This window comes from Nematostella vectensis, chromosome 15 (assembly GCF_932526225.1).
Source record: "Nematostella vectensis chromosome 15, jaNemVect1.1, whole genome shotgun sequence".
In the NCBI taxonomy this organism is placed as follows: Eukaryota; Metazoa; Cnidaria; class Anthozoa; order Actiniaria; family Edwardsiidae; genus Nematostella; species Nematostella vectensis.
In genome coordinates, this window is record NC_064048.1 from 4847969 (window position 1) to 4870571 (window position 22603).

At 38.2% G+C, this 22603-nt stretch overlaps 4 protein-coding genes across 6 annotated transcripts; 2 read left to right on the forward strand and 2 right to left on the reverse strand.

The window, feature by feature from the left end:
- The first annotated feature begins 1741 nt into the window (after positions 1-1741).
- Positions 1742-18963, forward strand: LOC5518624 (protein FAM8A1). The gene is made up of 5 exons (XM_001638456.3): positions 1742-2595; positions 15300-15402; positions 16665-16791; positions 17613-17782; positions 18735-18963. The coding sequence occupies exons 1-5, from the start codon at positions 2190-2192 to the stop codon at positions 18898-18900; spliced, it is 972 nt and encodes a 323-aa protein (XP_001638506.1). The 5' UTR covers positions 1742-2189; the 3' UTR covers positions 18901-18963.
- LOC116615503 lies at positions 4435-10886 on the reverse strand. Of its 3 annotated transcripts, none has more exons than XM_048723118.1 (13): positions 10616-10886; positions 9951-10091; positions 9802-9855; positions 8643-8708; positions 8394-8512; positions 6832-6877; positions 6715-6749; positions 6591-6626; positions 6465-6498; positions 6138-6281; positions 5701-5783; positions 5019-5220; positions 4435-4868 (listed from the first exon to the last, which is right to left on the reverse strand). In XM_048723118.1, exons 1-13 carry the CDS (start codon positions 10806-10808, stop codon positions 4681-4683), a joined length of 1341 nt encoding a protein of 446 aa, XP_048579075.1. In that variant the 5' UTR covers positions 10809-10886; the 3' UTR covers positions 4435-4680. The 3 variants fall into 3 exon arrangements, with proteins under 3 accessions (XP_048579075.1, XP_048579074.1, XP_048579076.1); XM_048723117.1 differs by having other exon boundaries at positions 6591-6629; positions 10616-10882; XM_048723119.1 differs by lacking the exons at positions 9802-9855; positions 9951-10091; positions 10616-10886 and adding an exon at positions 8999-9143 and having other exon boundaries at positions 6591-6629.
- On the forward strand, positions 11055-14806 carry LOC125560768. Its single transcript, XM_048723116.1, has one exon. It carries the CDS (start codon positions 11055-11057, stop codon positions 13932-13934), a length of 2880 nt encoding a protein of 959 aa, XP_048579073.1. The 3' UTR covers positions 13935-14806.
- A 133-nt stretch (positions 18964-19096) lies between the features above and the next one.
- LOC5518569 (E3 ubiquitin-protein ligase RNF217) lies at positions 19097-22603 on the reverse strand (the record flags this gene model as incomplete). The annotated part of the gene is given in 2 exon segments (XM_001638522.3): positions 19097-20900; positions 21745-22603. Coding segments are annotated over 2 exon segments (984 nt in total). The 3' UTR covers positions 19097-20590.

Consider the following 22603-nt stretch of genomic DNA (forward strand, 5'->3'; position numbering starts at 1 on the left):
CCTAAAAAATTTCAAGACCCATGGAACAATGTAAACATTCTGGAATTGTATGATTTGAAAGACCAATTAAATTAAGCCTGTACCTTGGCTTAATGGATGGCCGAAAACGATTCCATCTTTCCACTGGAGAGGATCTTGAACGTTTCCTATCTCTTGAATATCTGAATAAAAAACAAGAAATATTAATCACACCATGGCCTATTCTAGCCTATTCTATTTAAAAATTCCTCCCTTGGTTTCTAAGAGGCATTGCCAGAATTTTTTCACATTTTTTTGTGTGGCATGATATATAGCAATATTGTTTTTTTTTTCTTGTGTTCAATTGACCCTGGGTATACAGCATGTATATATCATATGTTTTAAGGTTAAAAAAGGGGGTGATAAAATTTTGAACATATTATTATTGGAAATAAAATGAACAATAGATACAATTAAATAACAAATAATAACAAAAACACAATAATATGTAACATTTACTATACCTTGAATTGGCAGATGAATGAGAATGCTTTCTTTCTTCTGGAGAGCTAGAAGAGTATCTTGAATGTCTTCTAGAAAATAACATTTTGGAAACAAATCAACTTAGAGCTTCCTGGGATTGCCTGCAAACTAGTGGTGCTTGCATTTTAGACATTATGAAAGGGGAAATGAACTGTAATGTGGGAAATTAAACCTTCAAACGCTTCAGGGTTCATACAGAATTATTAGTGAAAATTTCTTTAATTTTGCCAAAACTTTCCCAAAGCCCAGCAGACCAACAGAGTTAGTTAATCTTTTAGGGGCAAAAAATTGAGCTTTACGTAAATTGAGGTATCCTTTTTAAACATTGCTATGGATCCTACGGAACAAAATTGAAGTTGCTCATCCTGCTTTCCTTTGGGGTTGAACTTGATTTTCCTGTCAAGAACCCACAACAATTTTATATGGAATGCCCCCCCCCCCCCCCACATATGTGAAATATGCAAAGTCTGTGGTACCTTCGTTTAACAGATGATCGAGAACGATATGTTCTTGGATGCCTACAAAATCATAAACAACAAATCAGGGCAACCTTGGACCATCTTTTGCAGCGTATTTCATGCTTTTATAACTACCTCCTTTGTTGAAAAGGCGCCCATGAAGAGACTCAATACTGGCAAAATAAAACTGTTAACTGTGAGTCTTAACTGGAGGACTTGTTTTGTACTCTTACTAGTGTTCTTAAGAATGTAAGAATTCTGCCAATTGAAGCTAATTAGACCGGAAAAAGTTGTACAATGACCGACAATGAGTTTTCCGTTTCAGACAGAAACTCATCTCTTTTGTGATAAGGCTCGCTAACGCTTCAGTTGATCCAGTTCCTTAAGAACAACACACGAGGCTAATAATAGTAATGTTTTATTGAGATTTATTGAGAAAACAGTCAAGACACAACTTCAAATTATATTTAATTTTCCTGAAGGATCACGAGGGACTGATTCTAATCCTGGTCCGCCTGTGGTCAGAGTCATGTGTTGGAACTGCAAATGTTTCGAAGGTCAAAAGTTTGGTTGTTCTTAGCAAGGCTGTGCTTTGGCTGTGCTATGTTTATGTTGTACCTCTTTTCAGTAGCAATTAAAAGTTGTGTATTTGTTTTGGACTCATATGGGTTTACCGCCGTGGCAATGTAATAAACAATAAATACAAGTATTTATTGGGATTTAAGTTCTTTTAAGGCATGTTATTTAGAAATAGATTCGCTGTCAACCCTTAATTATGCTTTAAGAATTGGAAGTGCTTTCTTCTGCTTTCCCTTTGTCCATTACCGCAATTCCGTGGGGATCATTTCGGGTCCTGGGATCATTCCGGGTCCTGTACAGAAACATGTCTCAACAAGTCTCAGTGTCTGAATTCTCGCGTCTGATAGAAGACAATAAACATTCCACACATATTTTAGGTGTTCACGGTTTTACTGGTTACGCTGTAATTATGAGATAACTCGGGAAGGCGTTTACTACATTTTGGGTTAAATTTCCAGGTCGCTTTTGTTATCCAATCCCGGTCGCTGTTTACTACAAACCCCTGTCTCGTTCATGTTCAGGCGGCAAAAAATCCGCCGGTAATGTTCCTTGGTCCTGTTTTTACCACTTCGCAGGATCCAGGAACGCCTAATCAATTTTGGATGTTCTAAAGTTCATAACCGTGAGAGCCTGGAGACAAACAACATCAAGATGGCGGACCCTGTTCGTCGCCCAAAACAGGAAGACTCCGCGAAAAGGTCGTCACCTGGCGAAACCCCCGGCTCCCAAGACAAAAATACGATGGATTCAGATAAAACAGGACTTTCCTCTTCAACTGAAGAAAATTCAACTCCTGAATCGTCTCCTAGTCAGAATAATGAGCTCTGGAACTCTATGTCGTATTGGTATTATATGCAGTCATATTACCAATATTATTACAGTATATCTTATTTTTACACGTATTACTACTGGCAAATGGTGTCTTCACAACAAAGTCAGACCGGAAATCAAGGACCGCCGGGTTTCGCTGGAGGGAATGGCCCGTTTCCGCCGCAAAATACTGCAAATAGAGGATCTACTGCACCATTTTTACGACCACAGATACAACAACCAACCAGTAAGAATTCGCTATCTGCTTGTATCTGATTGGTTCGCCTCTATTCAAGTGGATATGTATGGGATAGAACAGTGATATTTCAGCGTCTAAAAACATGAAAAAAACTTGAGCTAGACTACAGAATTCAGGGCCATATCCAAACTTATTTGCATTTCCTTGTCTTGGTGGTTTCAGAAATTATTCACACAGCCTATTAGTAAAAAGCGAATTTTTATTTTAACAGAAAAGAACAGCTGCACTCTCAAATTCAGCACCTAGAGGGGGGGGAGAGGGAGGTGGACTAAATAAAGTCACATATGCTTGCTTAGAAGATAAATCTTCATCCTAAAGGAATAGCAGAATGGGTGTGGAAATCACCAATTTTAAGAGATAGCAAAGAAGACATAGTGACAGAAAATTAAAACCCTTATCTGAGATCTTTATGGTTTTCCTTACTGCAGCTGTTTCAAAATGTAATTAATGCAAAATTGATTTCTAATCGACCAGCTCAAGACCCCTAAGAAATAGCAGCTGACCTAAAAGAAGGCTCCCAGGGATAGAACTTGGCAGATTAAATTTACAGCACCCTAAGGAATAGGACAGGCATTTGTGACTTTTTAGGGGAGGGGGAAGGGAAGTCTGCAACAGATTAGAAGACAGTTAGAAGAAGGGATTATGTTCAAATTGCTAAACAAAAGCCTTAATAAATAATAAGTTGTCATCTGGATAACTGAGAAAACATCTCATTGTGAGCTTGGTGTGATGGAGCACCTACCCATGCAGAAATTTGAGTATGTAAAGGGGATGTAAAAGGTATGTTGTTTGATACCATTTACCTACCATATACTTCCTAAAAACATACCCTCTACATACCAACTTGGAAGGCATGTAATGGGTATGTAATACATATGAAAATTGGACATAGTAAAATATACCTTTTACATAACCAAAAGCGACCTTGATATTGAAGACCTTGGAGTTATGTAAAAGGTAAGTGTTAGGTATGTAAATTGTGTGTAGACGGTATGTAATGAGATATCATTTACATACCAAATATTTGCTGAAAACATACCTGTTACATACCAATTTAGGTGGTATGTAATTGGCATGTAATACCTATCAAAATTGGACATTGTAAAATATACATTTTACATAACCAAAAGCGACCTTGATTTGAAGATTTATAGTTATGTAAATGGTAAGTATTAGGTATGTAGATGGCAAGTAAAATATATATAGTGGGAACCATTTACATATCAAAAACTTGCTAAAAACATACCGATTACATACCAAAATGCTACTGTTAAATGGAAATTTACATACCCATTACATACCTAAAATGTACCTTATGGGTACATAGCTCAAGGCTACCTTAAAAGGGCATGGTATAGAATTTACATAGCCATTACATACCCAAAATGTACCTTGAACATACCACAAATGCTACCGTTAAATGGAAATTATTATACCCATTACATACCTAAAATATACCTTGTACATGCCACAAACATAGCTCAAGGCTACCTGAAGAAGGCATGGTATAGAATTTACATAGCCATTACATACCCAAAATGTACCTTCACAAATAATACCGTTAAATGGAAATTTACATACCCATTACATACCTAAAATGTACCTTGGACATGCCACAAACATAGCTCAAGGCTACCTTAAAATGGCATCGTGCCAATTTTACGTACAATACATTATCTAAATGTGTCCCATAGCTAAAGGGATAACTTGGAATAAGCGACTGAGCCAAGCAGCTAGTCTTTCCTTGTTTGTAAGCATATCAATAAAACGCCCCTGCAACATGGTATCTATGCCTCTACATGTCACACGCAAAATTTAAACCCAAAGAACGTTGTATAACACACTTTATGCGCAAAGTAAAACTAAATTGTTGCTTAAAGATCAATAAGATTACCTGGAACTGCTAAGCTGCAAAGGTAAAGTTACTAACCTGGAAATCACTGGAAATGTTTAATTGATTCCTAGATCGGCACATAATCTCGATTCACAAAAAATGACTTTTTTGATTACTAGTTCGAATTGTTTATTATCAAATATAAATTTAAAAAAATGGTAAAAACTATGCCAAAGTTTTCAATCAAGCAAAGACTCATCTGCATCGTAGTCATCATCATCATCATCAGGAAGACTAGGCAGACTTGGCAGATCATCTTCACAAGCTGACTTCCGTGCTGCTCTCCTCAAGTTTTTTATACTTAGGTTCATGGCACTTGTGATGCCTTTTTTACACCCGTCTGGGAGGTTCTGCCTCGACGCATATGCTATTAATGTAACAAAAAATCACTTCGCATTACGTTTGTTATTATCGTCATTAATTGAGTTATTCAATATACCAAATATTCGCGGTACCATAACTTCACCTGATGCGAAAACAATTTAATGTGGGAAAATCAAAACTTAGCTTTTCTCACCTTTAATAGTGGTTATAATTTGCTGGTTAAGCAAATTTCCCACCTCCCCCTGCTCAGAGATTTTTCCCTCGCGCCTTTCTTCTTCTGAAAAAAACGCCTTTAAAAGGCGTGTAGCCAGCGAGGACTTGGTGTGTGCGGTTTTGCACAATGCAAGTGCTGTCCTCGAAAGGAAGACACCACTGCCCGCAACTAATTCAACTAACTGCAAATAATGAAAGAAAAAAAAAACGTTCAGTACCCAAAATAACATATAGTTCATAAAACGACGTCAATAATACTTGAGTTATTTTTTTAAATATCGTATCAAGTACTCGCGATAGGACAAGCTCTTGCTTTCACGGGCAATTGGAAATAGTTAGTTGTCATTTGAACAAAGTCGGCGGCTACTGAGTGATCTGATTAGTAAATTATCATTGTCAAGCGCTGGAAAGTCCCGGCTGTTGCGAATCGGGACTTCCCGAATTAACAAGCGAGGACCACTCATAGCCACTGACTTCGTTTGAATGGCAGCTAAGTATTTCAAGTCGCCCAAGAAAATCTATCTGTGACCTGATGCCCGTAAGGTTGGATTACACCTCACACTCATTTTTATTTAAACTTTTTTAAACTAAAGACTTATGTTCAAGGCTGACTAATAAACCCTGCACTGTTCTCAAATTCCTGTATCCATCCTTATTATTACCTTTCTCGTTGCCGCTTCTGCCTCACTCATCACGCCTACCCGCCCATCATTTACTTGTACATTTGGTACTCGAAGCTCATTTCCTAAAATCAATGACAATTATAAAATGATCTCTATATCATCAGAAAACAAACTAGAAGAGGATGGCGTAAACGTGGAAAATGATCTCTATATCATCAGAAAACAATCTAGAAGAGGATGACGTAAACGTAAAAAATAATTTTTCAACTAAAAGGACAGAGAGGAAAGATGCAAGATAACTATTTTTTAGCTCAATATTTTGCATATAAGCTCCCTTTTTGTCGGAGAACAAAATATCAAAATTAAAAATGTAACTTACGCTATGTCTTGAAAGATATTTCAAAGGCTATCTGTGAAAAAGCCCAACAAAATACGAAATGGCGCCCGTTTTGACCCATTAAATTGAAAATATTTACCTTGGATACCATCTGATCTGCTCAGTCTCCTGAATCGCGCTTCCAAAGCCCCATATTTTTCCTTCAGCTCACTAAGCTCATCTCTCGTGGAAACACACATAGGATTTGGGCAAAGTGGCCTTTTTTTTGGTTCTTTCTGCGCATCTGAAATAGAAAAAAAAAAATTAATAGAGCGGAAACCCTCAAGTAGAACCTGAATAAAAGACATCTGATTTTGGAGTCTATACTGAACTGTTCTTTTTACAGCAATTCTACCCTGAAAATGGGGATAATAATTTTTGATATAAATATGAAATAGAAAAGTGAAATAATGACAAAAATACTTACGCTGCGTATGTGCTGGCTTGTCTCTTGTGACTCCCTGTTGGTTAATTAAAGAGAGACTTCAAACTTGGGGATCTATACTAGTGTATTTTTATGCGTTTCAGAACCGTTTAATTGAAATTGACAAACCTTGAGTGACGATGTTGATAAATCGCGGGAGGCCGACTTCTTTGAAAATAGAAATGCGGTTGAAAAAATTTTATAGAGGTATAGAATTAAGATCCTGAACTTCTCATTCAAATTGCGTACCAACCTGGACTATTTGTTCTGACTGATTCAGCTCGCACCCTGTGATAAACGGATGAAACGTAAATAGCTAATCATCATGAATGATCATAGACTTGAGAATACAAATTGGAGTATTCCTTACCCGCTCTTTGTGTTGATCTCTCGTTGATAGCAACAATCGAGATGTCCTATATGTACATAAACAAACATTGTCTATTATGATTTTCTATGATTTCATAAATTTGAGGATATCTCGATTCTCAGTGCTGAGAATTCTTGCTCGCAAAGTTCAGTGTACTTTCTCGCAATTCTTTACTGGTCGTGCTCGAGGAACGGGATCTGTACAGGACCTGAAATGATCCCAGGACCCGAAACGATCCCAGGACCCGAAATGATCCCCAAAAGTACCCCAACTGATCCTCGGACCCGAAACGATACCGAGGAGTCCCCGAAATCAACCCCAAGGAATTACGGTAATGGACAGAGGGAAAGCAGAAGAAATACTTGCAATTCTTGAATCATAATAAAGGGTTAACAGCGACTCGATTTCTAAACAACGTGACTTAAAAATATTAAATTCCAACACAATACTTCTATTTATTACATTGCCCGGCGTTAAACCCATAAACAGAGTCCAAAACAAATACACAACTTTAAATTGCTACTGAAAGGAATATAGCATAAACATAGCACAGCCTTGCTCAGATCAACCAAACTTTTGACCTTCCATCACACTCTTAACATTTTGCGGTTCCGACACATGACTCCGACACTATAAATCTCATTTCCGGTAAACATCACCCCTAAAAATTAATATTCATCTGACAACCAAACATGTATTTCACCACGAAATCCTTGTTCTTACGAGCGAATATTTACCGACACATTTTAGGCAGCCGGTTTGGCAGAGAAGATGGAATGACAAAAGTACACTGAGTATAATACACTCGAACAACCCTTCTACTACCGATGCAAAATATTAAGAGGATGTGAAAGCAATATTATGTGAGTTTTGAATTTCCTCATGTAGTCGTGCGTACACCCCGGCATGATCTCATGATATGATAGGTCTTTCATTCACCGAAAACAAACATGTCAAAAAATAACTTTAAAACATTTCGCTTCCTATGTAAAGCAGCATGTCCCATCTGTTAAGACTTTCTTTTATGGCTTGTTATGTAAAAATGATTTATCCACGCCGGGCTCCTCAAATTACTATCACAGGAATTGTTAGTTGACCCCAAATTCTGACTCAACCACTGTATTTCCCCCGCAGTCGTATATAAAAATCTTAATACTATAGTTTTAGTTAATGTAAATTTCCTTTTAATAACACAAACAAAGCTAAATGTTTCATATGTTTTTAAAACTGAAAGCCAATCCTTACACATTCCTTTAGTTGTCCATTACTGTAATTCCTTGGGGTTCATTTCGGGGACTCTTGGGGATTGTTTCGGGTCCCGGGATCAGTTGGGGTACTTTTGGGGATCGTTTCGGGTCCTGGGATCGTTTCGGGTCCTGGGATCGTTTCGGGTCCTGGGATCATTTCGGGTCCTGTACAGATCCTCTCGAGCATGACAGTTCTTTCGATTGACCTGTTTTTCTTGGGTGTTTGAAGATAGTTATGAGGGAAGGAGGGGTGGTATAGAGTATATTTCTCACATTCACAAGCTCCATTTCTTTGAAAATGTTTGAAAATCTAACCTCAAGTGTCTCAGCAATTTGGTCGCAACTTTCCACAGTTCCGGTCACAGTTGTCGCAGGGGGGGTGTTTTTTGATGATTTTTTTGATGACTTTTTCTTCTTAACTGGAGCATTACTATCTGTTGAGGATTTATTGTTATTATGAATTTCACCAATCATGTACTTCAGTGGTTCTGCCGCTTAAATTTTCCCAAGTACTCTATTTTTTTACTATACTATTATTGTCATATTATGCAAGTAGTGACGTACCCGAAGAAGCTTTGTCACTGGTCCTTTTTTTAGTTTTTTTCTTCTCTTCCTCATTGACATTCTTGCCTATAACCATAAATTAAAATAAAGGTAATAAATAACACTTTATGACCCATTGTTTAAGGCCCGGAGGAAATTGTTTCATTTCAGTTGTTTTCATACTTTTCCCAAGAATATCCCGAAGTTCGCTCCGAACTAAACATTCATTGCGAAACTAGCTTTTTTTGTGTGTTTCGAATTGAGTTTGTGAACTTCATCGTGATTAAAGTTCGTAATTACCACATCTCATCGCTTTTTTTATTTCAAAAGGCTTAAAAGTATTCGGGTGGACATGATTCAAGCAAAAATCATCTAACTTGTGCTGGAAAATGCTCCCGCCGTGGTAGCCCCTTGGTCCCTGGCCTTGTGGTGCGGGGAAATCAGAGCCCCATCGACTTGACCCTTATACTGGGCCAGTGAATAGAGCGCGGGCAGCACGGACGTCATAATTCTTGTTTTATGGACGTTTTGACAAAAGAGAGACTGAGCAGTCAAATGATTCGGATTTTAGTCCCTCAGCTATAGATTCAAGATTAATAGATTAGAATTTTAAGTCATAAAGGTTATTTACGCCGCTTTTATAATGAGCCGATACTTTGCAAAATCTCGATAAACCAATATTATTCGGTCCATCTCTTGTCTGCTTGTCACCTAGACTATTATCAATCAAACCGCGAATGTAGAATAGCTTTTAATATATTTCACGGCAACAATTTGGAGCGGCTAAAGAGAGGCGTATGTAATTGGCCTCTGCAGACGGAACAAAATACAACGGAACTACTTTTTGATTCCTAATAACAGACCGATCAAAAAGAGAACCATATCCTTTTATTTGATATATGTTTGACATCCTAAAACGCTCTTTTAGATGATTCAACCTTGAAGGCATTTCCGGCATGTTTGTTCTTATCATGTTCTTATCATTGACAGTGCCGGAAACAGATTCTACCTGGGGAACTCCATGTTACGAAATGCAAACAGTACTTAATTACCTTTGATTAAAAGCATTATTCATAAAGTGCTTTTCATGACGGTAAATATAAAAGTCTCTCAGGACTACAAAAGACTACAAAAAAAAAAAAAAAAAACTCACGCAACATTAAAGCTTTTGTTTACCCACCTCCGGTTGTTGCCGTTTCTCGGGTTGTTGCCGTTTCTCGGGCCACATCTATTTCTGTGAAACCGATAAAATCACTGAAAATATTTATATTAAACGCCACGACTCATTACATAAACGCAAACATGAGTAAACAAAGATAAGTCAAATACCAATATCTTCAGCAACAAAATCGCCTCCCAAAGTTTTTGGTTTTGGGCGTCGCTTCCCACCATCTAAAGTCGCCTTCCGTTGTTCTTCAAACGGGTCTATGTACTCGTGCTTCCTTATACTATTCAAGAAAGCTTTACTATCTGTAAGTGCAAAAACAGCATTTAAAAAAGCTTTGTTATCTGAAAGTATAACAGCAATGTGTTCTTGTTTTTATTAACTTTTAACCAAGGAGTACAACTCATGCCAATCTAATCGTCTCAAGCAATAAAATACAGTATTTCATACAACTATATTATACTACTCGATTAAAATCAATCAAGGAGCGCCAAGTCTCGCCTCTGTCGCAACTGTGGAATTTAGTGATAACAGCTAAGCGCCACATGGTGATTTTTTTAGGTGATTCTGAAAATAATTATAAGGGGCAAACAAGCATAAAACCGAGGCCAATGTCTGTAAAATCCGAATTGTATGGTGGTTAACTCTTATATTCCAAATTCACACTCGGGTGATCAGCGCCGAGTTCTTCGGGCAGACCAGAATTTCAAGTTTAACTGTCATTTATCGCGTTCGTTGAGGGTTAGATATGTTCGATTGCAAATCATTAATACGTCCAGGCAATTTTAATGCAACATGTATAATGGGAAGTTATTATTAAGAGACTTACCATGAAGTTTTAAAACTTTGGCGCGGGCCATTTCTTGCTTGGGATCCCACACAGCATTGTAGGTTGAACCCTCGATTACTCCCTCCGGTATATCCTCGGTACATATATTTTTCGTATATATCACCTTCCAACACTCGGGCTCTGGATCGCCTATCCATTTAACCAATGCAAATGCTGGAAAACGAGATGCCATTTGTAGTTGAAAATGTCGGTCGGGTGATCGACTATTTAAAAGTTCGAGTAGGAAAAACGGATGCGACAAAGGCTAGTTATTAACCAGATCGTGCTCGAAATAGACGTGAACATCACAAAATAAAACAAAACTGACCAATCAGGTCGAAACTGCCAAGATTGATTGATACCGTAGGCCAGAGATAATGGCCTGAACAAACAACTGAAAACTAGACGGAATTACTTTCATGTTACAGGCAAAAACAACATGGATGGTCGAAAGAATCGAAAAAAGCAAGGACGGTACTGTCAGTATTATAACACAATTACTTCGCCATCCAAGATCCCCAGGACAACCCGAACAAGAAGCAAGTTTGCAGATTCTCATCCTAACGAAAATGATAACTTATTGGATTTAGAAACAGAAGATAAGATAGACGATACTCTCGCGGGAGCTTCTAGTTTAACGACGGAGGATATAATAGCCGAATACCCTGATGACGTCCTATCCGAAAGCGAAGATAATTTTGTAGCTGATTGTACTGCATGCGAGACCACTTGTAATTCCGACACTGTTCACACTAGCAGAAATTTTGAAAACCGAGCGGAGATATATGAATATTTGGATAACGAAGACTGGGAGAAACTTGCAGACGTCGTTTTTGACTCGGAAACTGAAATTAACAATGAACATGGAAGTAAAGACGAGAACGAAGAACAAGAAGACTTTATTGAGCTGGATGACTCTTCAATTGAAAGTGACGGGGCAGATTTAGACCTGATGACTGCACAAGAGCAGGATCCGCCAATTTATTCTGGTAGTTTGCTAACAGTGACCATGCATCTAGCAGCTATAATGACATTTGCGATGGCAGAGAGCCTTACTGCTTCCGCGATTTCCCATCTGTTAATACTTATCTCCCTTCATTGCCCGGTACCTAATAGATGCATGAAAACACTTCACACACTCTGGAATCACCTAGGCTCCATGAGTGCCCCCATAGAGTGGCACTATTTTTGTACAAGGTGCAATCGATACTTGGGAAAAACTAAGCCAATCGCAACGCAAAATTGCGTGCACTGCAAAAAGAGCTTCGCCCCTGGAAAAAGTAAGACATGGGATACGTTTATAGTATTTCCAATTATCACACAGCTGTCATGCATGCTTAAAGACAGTTCGTTTGTAGAAGCTCTTACGTCCTACCGATTCAACCACGAGGAAGACAAAAGAAGGCGGAACTGCCCAGAAAACATCGAGGATATAATTGACGGCGAAAATTATCAATTATTTTTTAAAGAACATGGTTTTTTGAGAAATCCAAACAATTTTGCTATTCAGCTAAACACGGACGGTGTGGCATTGTTTAAAAGCTCCAGCTATGCTATATGGCCGGTTTACATGGTTATATGTGATTTGCCTCCGCGTATGAGGTATTCAAGAAAGTATCGCCTTTTTGCAGGCCTTTGGTTCGGGAACACGAAACCTCTCTTTTCAGTTTTTCTGCATCCTTTTAAGGACATGTTTCAAACACTTTATAATGACGGATTTACCTTAAATCTAAATGGTTCTGATATAACTTGGCGAGCTATTGTAATAAGCACTACAATGGATGCTCCTGCAAAATGCCTCTTCATGTGTATGAAGCAATTTAATGGTGAATGTGGTTGCCCATATTGCAAGGCAAAAGGGCAAAACGTAAGGACAGAGAAAAAAGGCAACTGTCGCATTTTCCCTTACGTTAAAATGCCAGACCGGAAAAAATTATCTCCATTAAGAACACACAGCGAGTTTTTGAGAGATGCAAAGAGCGCTGCGCAGTCTCCGAGTAAAGCTACTACTGTAGATGGCGTGAAAGGTATAAGCATGGCATTTGGATTTCCAGGTTTTAATATTGTCAAAGGAATGGCAATTGATTATATGCACGCTGTTTTGTTAGGAGTAATGAAACAATTACTGTGCTACTGGTTCGACAAGAAACACAAGAAATGTTCTTGGTATTGTGGAAATAGCGTCAAAGCATGTGACGAACGGCGTGAGAGGATAAAACCGCCAAACTACGTCAGCAGGATACCAAGAAGTGTTGAGGAACGGTCGCATTACAAAGCGTCTGAGTTACGAACCTGGCTACTTTATTATTCCTTGCCTGTAATGCAGGGTATTTTGCCAAATGAACACTATCAGCACTTAATGCTTTTTGTGTGTGGTGTTTATATGTTGCTTAAAGAGTCAATTTCTCCAATGGAGATAAACAAGGCTAATCAGCTATTGGAACATTTTTGTCTTCGAGCTCAAGGACTCTACGATGACAGATTTATGACTTTTAATCTTCATCAGCTTTTACATCTTGCTGATTCTGTTAGATTCAACGGCCCTCTTTTCAGTAATTCTTGTTTTTTCTACGAGGACTTAAATGGAGACTTAAGAAGCCTCTTTCATGGTTCACAAAATGTTGAGGGCCAAATTGTTAGAGCTGTTTCCATTTTACAACATTTACCAGAAATGATTGAAAATGTGACGGATTTAAACGTAAAACACTTTTGTCAGTCATTAACTCAAAAACGAAGGGTTGGGCATGTGAGCGAGGAAATTGATGAGAATCTAAAGCTTCAGGTACTGGGATCTCTTAAACCTTATATCATCAGCGCTCTCCAGGAAGTTGAACAACTACAAATAATTGCTGGAAATGTGGCAATATTCGACATAATGTACAAATGTTTTTACCGATTAAAACGTGGCGATAACATTATCCACAGTGCAGGATACACCCGAGTAACAAAACGAAATTCGACTGTTGTACAGTTTACAAAGCCTGATGATGATGAGATGGCTTATGGGTCCGTCCTCTATTTTGTCAAGTACAAAAAGCCCTGCCGAAGCTCTACCTGCGAGGTGGTTTGCCAGTGTACTGAGCATGGTTATGTAGCTATGATAGAGGAATATGAAATACTGCACTCTAAACACTTATCCAGCTCAGACTTGAGAGGACCAAAAGCAGAAGTCAGGCATCTGATTCCCATGAACAGGAAACCGTTAGGCATTGTTTGCGTACCTGTTCATACACTAATTCAGACATGTTTTTTTATTGACACTGGTAATGACAATTGTTTTTTTCTTGGGATACCTCCCAATAGGATTGAGCGAGAATGAGAATTTTTTTTTCCCGCAAAGACAATATAGAGTGAGAATCACAATGTAAATTTACCTTATATAATTAATCCTAATTCCAAACTGCACCCAAAATTAAATATCATTAGAAATATACCGTATTACTTATCACTGGTACTTTTCATAATTGTTTTTACAGATTTTTTATTTAGTTAATTAATTATTTATTTATAAATAAATTTTTTGTGATTTCAAGAATAATGACCCATTACCATAAATATTATTTTTATTATTAGTTCATACAATGGGTATGTGAATAGGTTAAAGTATTTTTGAATACGAAATTAATAGAAGAGCCCTGAATGAAGGTATGCTTTTTTGAAAGTATAGGTATGTAAAGGCATGCATTTTTTCAATACCAAATACAGCAATGAGATGGGTGTGTTTTTGGTATGTTAGAATGGGTATGTAAATAGTATGTATTTTCACATACCAAATACATAGATGGCCTAATACTGCCATTTTTTTGGGTATAAAAGTATAGGTATGTGAAAGATATGTTTTTTTTACATACCAAATACATAGATCAACGGCAAATGTTTGGGATGAAAGAATGGGTATATATTAGGTTTGTATTTTTACATACCAAATACATAGATATGGATTAAAGAGAACGGTATGTTTTTGGTATGTAAGAATGGATATGTAATTGATATGTATTTTTACATACCAAATACACAGACGTCTAAAAGAGAAGGGGTATGTTTTTGGTGTGTAAGGACAGATATATAAAAGGTATGTATTTTTACATACCAAATACATAGAAGTGCATTGGATAGGATTGGTATGTTTTTGGTATGTAAGTGTGGGTGAATAAAAGGCATGTATTTTTACATACCAAATACATAGATGGCTAAAAGAAAAGGGTATGTTTAGGGTATGTAAGTATAGGTATGTAAAAGGTATGTATTTTTTTACATACCCAATACATATCCAGTACAAAAAAGACATGCCTTTTACATACAGGTTACATACCAAATACATACTTTTCATTTTGTGTGGGTACTTACAGTAGTTGACATCAATTAAAATAAATCCTGTCTTAGCCAGTAAGTAATGAAGCTGCTAGCATTTGCTTAAAGAGTGTTGATCAACCACTCCTTTGTTTTTTCTTATCATCGTAAATACAGCAGTTTATTTGCAAGAAAACTACAAAAAAACAATCTACAAATTAAGTCTTACACATTAGTGAGGATAATATATGATTGAAAGTATATTTGGTTACTCGCTTGAAGTAACCGTGGAAATGGATGCTTTGGTTGACTCAACATTTAACAGGAGTATAAAATGGCAGAGTGATTAACCTTTTTTAAGGGATATAAACTCTTATTTCTACTTTGTTTTCAGGTTGTGATGCTCGTGTTGCTTCGATACAGAAAAGAGTTGTGGCTGAGCTGCTGGACTTTTTATTCCTATATTTCACCAAATTTTTAGTGTTTTCAATATTCTAGTAAGTAGAAAAACATTGCCATTTTATATTAGTTATCCAAATACTAGTGTTTGAAACAGTTAACACTGATTGCTTTTTATGAGTATATGCAAAAAGTCATAGATCAAGCGGTGGTTCTGTTTCCCTGCTAGCAGAGGCCTCTTTTCTCTGTATTTCGCTGTGCTGGCGTTCGTGAGGAAAAGAGACCTCTGCCATGGGTCGAAACTGTTTTTGTTGCGCATGCTCGAGCGTTAATAAGCGACCGACGTGCCAAAACCCGTACCATCGCGCGAAAGCTGTCAATATGCTAGTATGCTTTGCATGGGTTTAGTCGGAAATCATGAATCAAACTCTGGTTAGTTCTCCTCTTCGAAAAAAGAAAACAACTGTTCAATTTCAATCACCTAAAAGGTCACTAAAAAGATTGAACAACAAACGCAGCAAAGACGAGTTTTGTCTTGTTTGTGGGATTAATTTCAAGACATCTGGGCAGGCGAGTTTATATGAATGTAAATATCGCACAGTTGGACTCGAAGAAAATGTTACAAAACCTTTTGGTAAACTTAGATCAGCTATTTCCAGAAGAATATGCAAAACCTGTAAACGGAAGATTGACTCGTTAGTCAAAAGAGAGAAAATTCTGAATGAAGATAAGGCATTGAATGGCTTCTTTTATAATTCGACACCGTTTAGAATGCGGGCTTATTATCCTGCAGCGGATACAGTATACGTTTCACGCATGCGCTAGTAATTGTGGGCTCAAATAGTGGCCAGTAAAAAATGAACGGAGCATGCGCTCTGGATCTCGTCCACGATCGTGGACGGTGGTTTGATCAAACGAACTTGCGACCCATGGCAGAGCTATCTTTTCCTCGCGAACTCCAGCCCAGCGAAATACAGAGAAAAGAGGCCTCTGCTAGCAGGGAATGGTTCTGTGGGGCAAAACAACAACAGATTTTATGGCTGATTTGCTAGACAGCATGACTTAATCGTATGCAACTTGCCCGCAACACCTCTACAACTCAAGTCGAGAGTGTAAATCAGCCTATGATTATGCTACTTACTTTGATATAAGTTATGTGTTCGTTTTTTTAGTGATGGATTTAATGAAATCATTAAAACCATTCTTTTGTAGCTTGTCCTTCAGGCAGACACTAAAAGTGCTTAGAAAGCTTGTATAGCTTATATAAATCAAACCACTGTTTGGTAAATCCTGGATCTACTGGTTTTTATGCCTATTGGATACACCCTCTAGATTGTTGACCAATTTATTTGCTTTTCAGTAATAACATGGAACGATTCACCCAGCTTCAATACTCTCTGATCATTGATGAAAACACAAGTTTGAAAGAACTGGAGGAAATTCTCATCCAAGCGCTCACCTACAGGCTTATGGTATTCATGTATGAGGTAAGTGGTTCTCACCTATAGTCTTATGGTATTCATGTATGAGGTAAGGGGTTCTCACCTATAGTCTTAATGGTATTCATGTATGAGGTAGTGGTTCTCACCTATAGTCTTAATGGTATTCTTGTACGAGGTAGTGGTTCTCACCTATAGTCTTAATGGTATTCACGAACAAGGTAAATGGTTCTCTTTACTCAGTGGTAGATCTAGGAATAGGGAGCTACAGACACCATCATTGCGACCACTTTACTACCACCACAATCATCATAACTGTATGTTTTGTTTTTCTGTCCCAAGACATTAATTATCATAAACATCATCACCTCTATCATCATCCTGCCATCATTTTCATCACACAACTATTATCATGATTATTTGCCATCACCACCATACTACCATTATCACCACATGAAACTGTCATCTTGAAAGTGCAACTAACGAGCACAGGTCTTACGGGTGATTAAAGAGTTGAGAGAATACTGAAGCAGCTTTGACTTGACTCGTTTTTTGTCTCTGTTTGAAAAACTCTTGGCACTAGGAAACCTCTAGAAACCCTCAAGAAACCCATCAAACTACAATACAAACGTTTAAGTATAGAAAGAAAGGCAACTACTGTAAGCGATTACATAACATTACCATAACCACACTCACACAATCATCACAACTACCGCCATCATCACACTACCACCATCACCGCACTACCATCACTACCATTATCACACTACCACCATCATTACTACACTGCCATCATCCCCGCACTACCACCACTATTTCTACCATAATTATCCATGTCACTAATCATAGAAATTATATTTGTTCTCCAGACCTTGTTCATCATAGGCGGCCTATTCGGCGGCCTTGGTGGTGCTACGCCTGGTAAATACTTTATGGGTCTCTCTGTGGTGTCTGCAGATAGCGTTGACTTTCTGTCTGTCGACGCCCAGGGGCATGATATCGTCAGGGCCATGCCTGGAGGGAACCCTGGACTGTGGAGGTACCAGTTTTTTCCTTTTTACATTTTCCAAAGAGTACAGTATACACCCATTTAAAAACGGCTAATGTCAAATGGCAGTTCTATACCCAAAGGTGCTGATGGGTGCTAATTATCCATAAGGGGTAATACTTTAAACTTAGTTGTCCCAAAATTATGCGTTCAACACACAATAATCTTTTAATTAGCTTTTGGTGGCAGTTCTATGCCCAAAGGTGCTGATGGGTGCTAATTATCCATAAGGGGTGAAACTTTCAACTTAGTTATTCCAAAATTATGTGTTATGTATACACACAATTATCTTCAGCATTTGGTGGAGATGTTATGAGACCCATGGTACCTTTTGTTTGTATAACATTACTGCCATTTGCAAATTGCTATTTGCACTGGCAACATTTTTTGAAGCACAGACTAAAAATTGAAATGATGCAACAGATTTATAATTACACCTTTTTCTAGTGAGCTCATGTGTAAAACTTTCTGACATTATCCACTGGTCAAGCCAGTGGTGTGTTCCCAGCTAGTGGGCCTAGCGATCTACCATTAAACCAATGCCAAGATGACCGTTTATTGAGTCAATCAGTACAATAGTACATAGGGGTGGGTCCGGAGGAGATGGAATGGATGGCTACCCATTAACCATTTCAATGAATTTCTGGTGCAATCTTTGTGTTAACCTCCTTTTTTATGTTTATTTTCTTGTTCGCCCAACCCCCTTTTATAGAGCCTGAATCTATTTAAGTGTAATCTCGCATACCACAGAACAGAAAAAGCTTGTTGTTTGTATCAGGAGAGTGCTCATTCCTGCCAGTTAAAGATATTAACTGAGTGCTTCTAACTATAATTGAGACAACCTAGGCGTAGCTGGAAGTTACAAGCTCCCTTATTTATATATCGACCCCACACTCCTTAAGACATCCTAAACACACCCCTGACAATTTTTCATTTTCTGCAGATCAGGCATAAGGGCCCTCGTCAAGAACTTCTCCATGACTTTCCTGTTTCCCATCTTTATCACTGTGTTCTTCTTCCAATACAACCGGACAATTTATGACATCCTTGCGGGCACTGCCGTGGTCGAAAATGCATCTCGGCGTCAGCTGCGTCAGCACCAACAATAATCACTCTCGGCAGAAAAACTATATGTACAGCTTTCAAGAAACTCATTATTTTGTGTTTTAACTTTAGCAGCATCAACAATAATCACTCCCGGCAAAATAACTATATGTACAGCCTTCAGGAAACTCTTTTTTTTCTGTTTTAACTGTAGCAGCACCAACAATAATCACTCCCGGCAGAATAACTACACGCACAGCCTTCAGGAAACTTGGCATTTAGTATTTTAACTCCAGTAACATCAATTATCACTCGGCAGAATAACTACAGCCTCCAGGACATCAGTGTTCTGTGAACCTCTTTTTAATTTATTTTGCGCATTATTCTGTTTGTCTCTGTACCTTTATGAAATTAAATGTAAAGAAAAAAATAATTAGTGTACAGCTCTTTTACATCTAGTGAAAGATTTATATACATGTTTGGTCTTAGTTTTGATAAAAGTTTACCATTGCACACAACTGTGAACTTTTAAAGCTGCATTAAAATAAATGTAATGTAAAGCAATTAAAATAAATGTAATGTAAGTTTATTGTATGGTTCGAAATCTTTTTTAACGAATCCCAAACTTTAACCCTCATACTGTAGACTATGTTGGTGCCCCAATCCAGACACACTTTCGTTGTTGCAAATCAGCTGATGGAAACAGATGCTTTTGAACACTTGGTATTTTGCTAGTATGAAAAATTACCCATACATCGCGACCCTTCGCCCTGACCTTCTAACGGTGATTTAGTTAGTTCGTGGACGTCAATCATCCGCGTTTCCATAACGATTAGGGCAGACTTCATTTGTTTCGTGTATCGAAAGGTGTAGTCGACTTTACCCAGGACCCGAGATCCACATTTGACAACACAGTAAAGAAACGCAAACATTCAGTTCTCATAAAAGGGTAAAAAATATATTACAAAACATTCGAGGTTCAAGTTTTGCCAGTCATCTCACATAGAAAGCTTCGAAACTCTTCCTTCAAGATTCGATCGCTGTCATGCAAGTCAAGAAACGGCCACGGTTAATCGGCGATGATTTCATCTTGTTCAGATAATATTTGATTTAGCGACCTGCTAATTGATCATCACTTGCTCTAATTCCTGTGAGTCTTTTGCCTGCACTGTTCGTGCCTTGTTCCAAACGTTTTGAAGCAATTTCAGGGGCGCATCCAGGGGGGTGAATTTTCACCCCCCCCCCCCTTTTCTAAGACCAAACATCAACCAGTGCTGATGTCCTGACCACAAACGCCCCAACAAGGCTTTGGTTTTAGCTATTGCATTTAAAATTTAAACCCCCATGTTCAAATCATGGATCCGCCCCTGAATTTCAGCTGATCATTTAAGTCAAACCACTCACGCACTTCAATTCTCAATCTCATAAACAAATGAAGTTGACTGCGAAACTACAATCGTTATGGAAACGCGGATGAATGACGTCCATTAACTAAACAAAAGCACTGTTAGAATGTCAAGGCGACGGGTCGCAATGTAATGAGAATCGCTATAATGTGTTCAAAAACAAACACCTCTCATGTAAGCAGGACCATTTTCTCTCAAAAACTTGCTTTAGCTTGAAGTGAGTCTGGTAAATCCAGCTCAGTTCATCATAGCTATGTAGGCTTTCAGAGCAAAAACAAAGCTGTGGCGGGCTTCAACCCCCTCGCCCTGCTACCGCCCTGTAAAATGAAGAAATGTTGTGTAACTTGAGTTATTTACAATAGGCCTTCATTGCTGGTTTCTTTCTCTTTTTTATCATCTTGTAAGAGACATATGCTGGTGCTATAACAACGCCTGCACCAAGTACCACGCAACCTGCCCCTGCAGCCACACCCGCCATGAGTGGTAATGCCAAGACCTTAGCACTGAGCACGGCACATCTAGCAGCCATTCTCTGTGTGGGGTTATCAGGCTTATAGTTGTACTTGCACCCAAACACACTCAATGGGTCATGGTGGTCACCAAGGAAACGGATACCACGGAAACGCCTCCCACATTGATAGCAGAATTCAGTCATGCACCTGAACAGAAAAATGACGAAATAAATGATGGGTATATAGAGGGGTTCTTTTTATCCCTAACAATTCCTTACCCCCACATCACAGGATCCCCCTTATTAGTGATGATTCCCCCTAGGGAAGTTCAACAAAATGGTAATTTTCCTTGGTGTACCCAAATGCCTCCTGATAAGCTTGGAATATGTACCTACTGTAGTTCCATAAAGAATCAGTTAGTTTTGATGAAAGAAAGATCATGAAAAAATAGAGAAATTTCTAACTGATCATATTTTGCGATTGTTTCTGGCACAGAATTCATAATTATATGTTATTTATTGTTAACTTCATGGAACGAGAAAAAAAAATACGTGACATGTTTCAACACAGCGGGCGCAACTTAACTCCAAATCAAGAAAAATGCTTTTTTAATTAATCTATGTTAAACATTCACGCGATGAGAATTAAAAGCAATTTATGATTGGCCAGGTGAGAGAAGACGTCAGATTTCCGTTATTCCTAATACGTGATTGGAAAGTAACATTGTTTCGTGATCATGCAAAATGGATTAATCAGTTGGTACGTACACCAAAAAGTTATGCTATACAAAAAATAGTAAAAAGATAAACATATAAAAGACCTCCAGGAAGAACCCACTAAAATGCTTGCGGACGCATATTGGAAACCATTCGAGTGCTTTAATAATATGCTAGCATTGAAAACCATTTGATTGCTAAGGGATAAATCCTATTGGAAACCATTCGAGTGCCTTGGGGAACTATTTGAACGTCATGCTTCCTTGTTGAAAGACGTCTCTAGTGTCGTTTTCTTTATCGCATCACAAGTGTTATTAACATCTTTTTTTTCTTACCTACTGCAAGTGATGTGATCACAGCCGGCTTTCTTCTGAATAAACACCTGACATTTTGGACATCTAGTAGCATTTCTTGTGGGCGCTCCTCGATTTTTTGCCCAGATTTTCAGTGATTTGTCTCCCTGGCAGAACTCTTTGCAGCTTATACCATAATGCCACGGTGCTTGACAGTCATAGCACCACACGAATTTACACTCCCTACAAACTACTTTACAATCTTCGTTATTTTTCTCTTTTGTTTTTGTCTTTGTTTCGGTTTGTTTTTCATTTACACGCTCATCTTGTTTGACCGGTTCTCGCCTGTAAATCCTAGAGCAATTCGGACAGGTCTTGATATTAGGGTTTTGCTCAATATCCGTTTTAAATTTCTCATATTTTCTCCAGATTTCCTCACTCGCGATTGTCTGGATCTCGTCTTCTAGTAAAATTCTATCGCAGTCTTCAAGTGGGCATATGATTTTGATGATTCCTTGGCTAACTTTCTCGCCAATATGACACTGCAGACAGTTCTTACATATTGTTCCTTTACAACAATCGCGAAGCATCACGGCGTTAGACGAGCTTCCGTGCAAGAAACAGACAAAACAAGGAAAGTCATAAATCCCAAATACACAATCATATCTTGGCTCTACACCGAGTCTTTCAAACACACCACAAAATCCATCACCCATGATCTAGTCAGACCTTGTTAAAACCACAGTGATCTCTCTATCTGAACAGACAAGGAAGTTACAAAAATATCAATGCGATCTCGTCCTCAATTGTCGAGTCGCGAAGTTTCTCCTCGAATAGTTCTCGATTCACTACTAGCGCTGAAAACTTCACGTGTAGCTTTACCTCTGCACCACATCTACAC